The sequence below is a fragment of the Oncorhynchus keta genome, chromosome 17, assembly GCF_023373465.1.
Source record: "Oncorhynchus keta strain PuntledgeMale-10-30-2019 chromosome 17, Oket_V2, whole genome shotgun sequence".
NCBI classification, from domain to species: Eukaryota; Metazoa; Chordata; class Actinopteri; order Salmoniformes; family Salmonidae; genus Oncorhynchus; species Oncorhynchus keta.
In genome coordinates this window covers 48,087,169-48,094,855 of record NC_068437.1, presented here as the reverse complement: position 1 = coordinate 48,094,855, position 7,687 = coordinate 48,087,169, and the positions used below count along the sequence as shown (strand labels likewise).

Genomic DNA, 7,687 nt, shown 5'->3' with positions numbered 1-7,687 from the left:
ACGAATGCAGTCCTATAACAAGTAAATAGGTAAATTATCTAATTATCTGTCCATACTGACATGTAGCCTAACTTTCGTTGTCTTTGTTTGGTCTGCTAAATTGGACAGGGCATTGCATTGCTTGTTAAAGATCCGTACAAAAATATGCTGTCCACATGGTTTCGTGCGAGTTGCAGTGGGTAGGCTATTATTGCACCAATTCGAAGTTCCATGGATTCTCACTAAATCCGATTAACATTGCTGAACATTGAGACACGACACACAGATTCCATTGACATGTAAATACCATCCCAGTAAACATATGAATTCGTTTCCCTGAAGTTAAATATATTTTTACCAAAGTGTCCTGTTGTGATATAATTGTGCACGTTGTAACTGCATAACTATTAGCTCTGAAATACTGGAATCACAATTGAGGCACACGCAAACTTGAGCTATTACTAAATATGATGCATTAAATTGGTCTAAATTCATTGAGTTTTGAGCACCTTATCATCCTATAAGGATCACCGTTATTGTCGACTTTTTAAAAAATCCCGTTTTAAAAATGTGCACATACAGAGCCGTTAACACATCACAACAACATCTTAACATGTTGTAACATCTTAAACTACACTACAATTTCTTGCGTTTACAGTGTAATAAATAATGCATGCATGCTTCATGTGTTAGGATATAGATTTAAAAAACATCTGATTGTAATATGTACAATAGGCCTATGTTTAACCAAACAATGCATTTCAATAGATTAAAAAGCCTCGCATAAACATAATGTGTTTGCTGCGGAAATGCGATGAAACGTGACAATACAAATGCAAATCGAATACACATAATTTGTTATTATTATTATACAGTCGGCCTTAGGAATTACCACAACATTGGGCGCATGTACAACTCTCTTTCAAAACACACAAATAAGTCCGTCTTAATTTCTAGAATGTATCTAAAAGACCCACCAGCAATTTGCATCGGCCTATAATTCACCATTTTGTAGAGAAAGTATAGCATTTAGCTCGTCTTTTCAGTTCGCTGCAGCTAGCGACTGGAACGAGCTGCAACAAACACTCAACTTGGACAGTTATCTCAATCTCTTCATTCAAAGACTCAATCATGGACACTTACTGACAGTTGTGGCTGTTTTGCGTGATGTATTGTTGTCTCTACCTTCTTGCCATTTGTGCTGTTGTATGTGCCTAATAATGTTTGTACCATGTTTTGTGCTGTTACCATGTTGTGCTGCTGCCATGTTGTGTTGCTACCATGTTTTTGTCATGTTGTACTGATACCATGCTGCGTTGTCACGTGTTGCTGCCTTGCTATGTTGTTGTCTTAGGTCTCTCTTTGTGTAGTGTCGTGTGTCTCTCTTGTTGTGATGTGTGTTTTTGTCCTAATATATTTATATTATTTTTCTTATTTTTAATCCCAGTCCCCGTCGCCGCAGGAGGACTTTTGCCTTTTGGTAGACCGTCATTGTAAATAAGAATTGGGGCGGCAGGGTAGCCTAGTGGTTAGAGCATTGGACTAGTAACCGAAAGGTTGCAAGTTCAAATCCCCGAGCTGACAATGTACAAAATCATTTAACAGTTAACCCACTGTTCCTAGGCCGTCATTGTAAATAAGAATTTGTTCTTAACTGACTTGCCTAGATAAATAAATAAAAAATAAATAAAACATTTGTTTTTAACTGACTTGCCTAGTTAAATAACAAAACATTTCACATTTAAAAGCATAGTTTTTAAGGCTAAAAATAGATCATAAAAGTTGTTACACAATGTAAATTAATATTTTCATAAATATATTGCCATGATAATAAAGTTATTCAGTTTATTAGCAATAATTTCAACCAAAACTGGAATGACCATCAAGTGAGTGTCTAAGACCAATGTCCGTTTCCATGCGCTCTAACAAATTGTATGTGCAGTCTCAACTTGCAGTAGGCTAGATACATCATTACCCCATTTTATTTGGGGTCGCTCAACATGTTGTAAATTTAAGTCAATTCGATTGTTTCCTTTAAGCCCAATTCTAGGGTCTAGAATCACTTAAAGTGTGTTTGGTTTGGACTGTGCGGGTGGGAGGAGTTCTGACTGCTCCATATTCAAAAGTGGGGAGGGAGGCTTCTTCAAGGAAACCCCTCTCCCTCCGGTTATAAAGAGACCACAGTGCCTTCAAGACAAGACATATTAACGGCTTTGAACAATTATTGTGTTATCGGGGTAGCCGATATAGCTCTTCAAATTTGTTGAACGTCGACAGAACTTATTTATGGTCAGTTGACAAGGTTCTGTGAGCGACGAGATCTCGGGAAGGAGATCATGGAATACATGAACGATAAATTCGCATTGAAAAGTCAAGCGATTAAGGGCAGCGACTACTACATGGGCTCTGGCGGCGCGCTGGACCAAGTTATGGAGAGTTTGGACAGTGTGCAGTACTACAGCAAGACCTCGCCCAAGTGTGTGCAGGCCTTTGGGATACAGAGCAGCGAGCACCACTCGCGAATGGAGCGGTCCTCGCCTTGCGGAGACCAACACGGTTAGTTACTGGAACCTTTCCCACTCACGATGCATAAAATGCTACCAAATATATTTTTTAACTGTCACTGAAATTGGTAGGCTATGAGATGTGTTACGATGCATTAATGTTATGTGGTTCTTATTGCTCTAAATCCATAAACTATTGAATTGCGGCAATTTAGTTTTTTTTTTTTATATTGCCAGGCCAGCAACACATTGAAAGAGCAATGGGCAGATGTGATCATATTTTAAATCTACCTGTTTAAATGAGGAATGGAAGTATGTTTATAGGCTGACATTATTAAGTTGTGGTTTTGAAAATATTATTTTACATCACCAAAACTAATATAACCGTACTGCAAAATATTTCACATTCACCGCATATAGGTTACATAACAAATATGCCTACATGCAACATCTCATCTCATGTAAATATATTCGTCAATGGCCTATTATTTATAGCCTCACTCATCTGTCATAGATTACTTAATATGGCATATGCCTATATTTTTGCAACATCTGCGTTATTCATTGATTTATAATACAAATAATACTTTTATTTTTCATTCATATAGCGAATTATGGTGTCCAGAAAACGGAAGATACCTTGCACGCGGACCTTGGAAGGTCGATCGACAACTGTTGCAATCTGAGGGCCTCGCCGGTAACGGCGTGTCAGGAGAAAACGGATTTGGACGAAATGGGTGACAAGTGTGACAGTAACGTATCGAGCAGTAAGAAGAGGCGACACAGGACGACATTCACGAGCGCACAGCTGGAGGAGTTGGAGAAGGTGTTTCAGAAAACGCATTACCCAGATGTTTATGTGAGAGAACAACTGGCGATGAGGACGGAACTAACCGAGGCCAGAGTGCAGGTAATGTAGACCTACTCTCACTGTCCTTCAGTTGTTCTATTGCCACGTTGTTTAGGAACAGAATCGGGAACATCACATTTAGCTTACTGAGATCACTTTGGTCTTATTTTAGGTATATTAAAACAATGTGTTATGTATTTAGAATGTACAAAATAAGTAGGCCCAAGGTTATTTAATGTAGTGCAATGCAGGCCATTTAGGCTTTTTAACCATATTTTTTGAGCATATTTTAAGATTTACTACTGTCAATTAAGAATTGATCCTCGATTTCTTTATATATACCTCGAATACTTAATATGGCATATGCCTATATTTTTGCAACATCTGCGTTATTCATTGATTTATAATACAAATAATAGCTTTGTGTGACGGCTTGGTGTCTTGGGTCTAAATGTAATCTAACAGAGTAATAGGTTAAGACAACGCTGAAAAAGAAGGGTACATGTTGACCAATTTCTGTATTGACAAAGTTTGCTTATTTTGTATCTCTCGTTCCCGTTTTAGGTGTGGTTTCAAAACAGAAGAGCCAAGTGGAGAAAAAGAGAACGTTATGGACAGATTCAACAGGCAAAAAGTCACTTTGCAGCCACATACGACATATCAGTGTTGCCAAGAACAGACAGTTACTCACAGGCAAGTTTGCTCTTTCACCAGAACAACAATTTATTTGCCACTATTTAATCGTTTTTTTGTCTCCGTCTTCTGTAAAATCATATAATCTAAAATGAAACATATAGTTTTGGTAGGCTATACTAAGTTCTAATTATTGTTAATAATTACCTAATATCATTTGTGGAGCATGTCGTGCGTCAAAATGGAATAGGTTAGACTATAAATAAGATGAGAGTGCTGTTGACCGCAACAAACCCTTGATAGATTGACCAACTCTGACGGCGGGTTCGATTTATCATGCACCATATTTCAGATAAGATTTCCAAAGTTGATTAGAAGGTATCTCGGCAAACCACTGGAATTAATGATTCCGTCTCAGATTTCACTGAAAATATTTACTTTTCTCTAGACTGTGTAGGCTATTCTTTGAAAGCCAACATTAAACGTTAAAGCCATAACGGGCTGCCAGAAAGCATTACTCAAAAATAAAATGTATAAAGCCTTCATAGCCGTAAATAATGATACATGTTTAACTTTGTCTGACCCATCAAAATCCTTAGTTGGGGTGTGGTCACGCCGTCGGTGTAGAACGCGTTAGTCGCGTTTGAAGTAAATAGACTACTCTTACAGACTAACATCGTTGAAGAGGATTAGCTTTGAAGATGTAAAGACGTACAGCCAGACTCCCAATGTCCTGTCCTAAATCCATGCCTGAATTCCCTCTCATATGTTTCTCATATTAACACTTGAATAAAGCCATCGCCTTTAATATAGTTTATCCAGATATATGACTTACTATAGAGGGCACTGACGCCAAGTGGTGGATTGAAACATGCCCAATATCTTACTGTTTGATTCAGACCATGACTAAATCCATTTGAAAATTTATGATTTCTTCCTTGTACATACTGTAGGGGGAACATGAGTTACATTTTTGGGGGGTTGGACATGGACATTTCTATGAAAGAGCATGATCTGGATTGGTTTTAAAATTTGAAGTGTGTGTAAAATTGTTGCTATATTTATAGATGGTTGAGGTCATATCTGATATGCTCTCTATTGTCATATGTTTAGGGAAATAATTTTGTTTGCAACCAGTTGAAAATATATTAAGGAAATAATTTTGTTTGCAACCAGTTGAAAATATAAATGCTAACAAACCGTCATTACTTATAACCACCAAACCAGACCACAATCTTCACCAGCACCACAATTAATTGTCTTTCTAGTATTTGCTAAATTTGTCTGTAATCCAACATTTGGCAGTAGCCTACTCTAGTTCCAGCCCAGTGGTACACTCTTGGAAAAAAGGGTTCCAAAAGGGTTCTTTGGCTGTCCCCATAGGATAACCCTTTATGGTTCCAGGGAGAACCCTTTTTGGTTGCAGTTAGAACCCTTTTGGGGTCTAGATAGCACCTTTTTTTGTCTAAGCATGTAGGGAAAATGCTGAATAGTAAGTATAGTGACCAGATGGGTTCAGATCTTAAGATATGATTTTTTCCTGGTTAATCAGAAATACAATTTGTGACATCTGGACTGGAAGCCTTCTCCCCCCTGATATTCTATCACATCCCTGAAATCTGACATTTAAGCTCCGGCTCTAGGCTATCTGAAGTAGCCTGATACCACTTTATAAAAATAAACTACCCTCAATATACTGTAGAATAGAATAACTTCAACGCAATGTGGACATTTCCCTATGGCCTCACAGTGGCAAAATACTAAACATCAGTAGCACTTCATAATCAAAGCCAATACCAATCAACTTCTCTGGTAGAATAATAAATAACCAGATAATTAATGATCTGTTTTATTTTACTCCACAGATCTCCAACAACCTGTGGCCCAGCCCTGCTCCCAGTGGCTCTGTGGTCTCCTCCTGCATGCTCCCCCGTGGATCTCCCCCATGTGTCACCTCGTATTCCCACTCCCCCCGCTCCGCAGCCGACCACGGGTACGTGGGCTTCCCCAACCAGCAGAACCAGTTTGGACACGTCTCCCTCAACAACTTCTTCACGGCCGACTCCCTCCTCACGCCCTCGCCCAACGGACACCCATTCGAGACCAAGCCCGAGTTTGAGAGACGCTCGTCCAGCATTGCTGTGCTGCGGATGAAGGCTAAGGAACATGCGGCCAACATATCCTGGGCCATGTGATTGTGAATGTCTCTTCTGCATGTCCAGCCAGCTGACTGACTCACAGCCTCTCTAACTTTAGCATTACTACTGCGCACGTTTATAACCCCCAATGTTGACTGACAGAAATCTGACTGTGACACTGATTGATTGAAGAGGACATACAGAAGTCAAAATAATGTAGGCCTAGATGCTGATAACTGACTGGTTGTCTCCAAGACTGGAGAGATATGAAGCCTCTCCATGGAGTCAACAAACTGTGAACCTGTTGGTCAAAAGAGTCAAATGTCAGAGGAGATTAACTGCTTCAAGATTTAAAGGTCTGCTCATCGAGGTTGAGCAGTGCATGTCAGTTCACAACACACAGATGAAACTTACTTTCAGGTTAACACCCGATGTTAAACAATGCATTGCTGAAAATGTACCCCTCTGTGACTTGAAAACTCTGAGCCGGTTCGAGCACTCCATTAAGAGTGGTGCAGTGGTCTAAGGCACTGCATCTCAGTGTTAGAGGCGTCACTCTACAGACCCTGGTTTGATTCCAGGCTGTATCACAACCGGTCGTGATTGGGAGTCCCATAGGGCGGCGCACAATTGGCCCAGCGTCGTCTGGGTTAGGGTTTGGTCAGGGTAGGCCGTCATTGTAAATAAGGATTTGTTCTTAACTGACTTGCCTAGTTAAATAAAGGTTAAATAAAATAAATAAATAAAAAGCATGCTTTGTATGTCCAGGAAATAATCCATCTAAAGATCAACTATAGTATGTCCTATAAGTTGAGGACAGTGTGAATATTGTAATTCCCTGTGCTTTATAAATCCATTGCCCTACAGTCACTAAAACGATGCACACACATCTTAGAGGTAGAAGGCTGTGTTGTTATGATTCTGGATGGTCAGATAGCTAGCAACAATGACAAAAAAGCTGCTATGTGGGGAATCGTAGGTGGCTCGTTTCAGCTCGTTGTCTTGTTATTGATATCATGTCTTGTTCCGAGTTGTTTTGACTCAAGCCACATCTATGCTAATATGGCAAAACATTCACTAGCTAGCTAACCAACAACTGTAACAATGTATCTGAGAGACAACTGCTCATTGTGAAAATGTATTTATGTTTTTAATAAACATTTGGAGACTAAATATATACGTTGTCAACAATCTTGTCTGTTTTGCCCCAATGGTTGTGCACGTATTGGTTTTGTCACAAACAACCCAACCTTCTACTGTATGCCACTCAGGACTTTCAGAGCAGAACAGAAATGAAATGGACTGACGTACTAACATGTCTGCAGTGTGCCTTGCGGTAAAGCTATGTAGCCTCATGAGCTGTGTCTGTGTTGTGCTACAAGGCCCCAGCACAGGAAGCAGTTAGACATTTTGTCATTATAATTTCTATTAAAATGATCAAATAAAAAGATAATAAAAACCTCAATTGTGATAGATTATGTTTTATTGTATTCACAAGGTTTAGGAGTCACTCATTGTAGACAAGGAATAATCTGCCTTACAGGGATGTAACCATAGCGTTACACTACAGTAATATACTGTAA

The 7,687-nt window shown here is 39.2% G+C and overlaps 1 protein-coding gene across 1 annotated transcript; it reads left to right on the top strand.

The window, feature by feature from the left end:
* Positions 1-1,096: 1,096 nt before the first annotated feature.
* On the top strand, positions 1,097-7,281 carry alx1 (ALX homeobox 1). The gene is made up of 4 exons (XM_035790073.2): positions 1,097-2,535; positions 3,092-3,393; positions 3,898-4,026; positions 5,832-7,281. Exons 1-4 carry the CDS (start codon positions 2,316-2,318, stop codon positions 6,159-6,161), a joined length of 981 nt encoding a protein of 326 aa, XP_035645966.1. The 5' UTR covers positions 1,097-2,315; the 3' UTR covers positions 6,162-7,281.
* The last annotated feature ends 406 nt before the right edge of the window (positions 7,282-7,687 follow it).

Excerpts from the sequence above, each read along its gene's own strand:
- alx1 (XM_035790073.2), top strand. The coding sequence starts at position 2,316 with ATGGAATACATGAACGATAAATTCGCATTGAAAAGTCAAGCGATTAAG. Across the intron at positions 3,394-3,897 it reads TAACCGAGGCCAGAGTGCAG|GTGTGGTTTCAAAACAGAAG; the intron begins GTAATGTAGACC and ends TTCCCGTTTTAG. Across the intron at positions 4,027-5,831 it reads GAACAGACAGTTACTCACAG|ATCTCCAACAACCTGTGGCC; the intron begins GCAAGTTTGCTC and ends TTTACTCCACAG.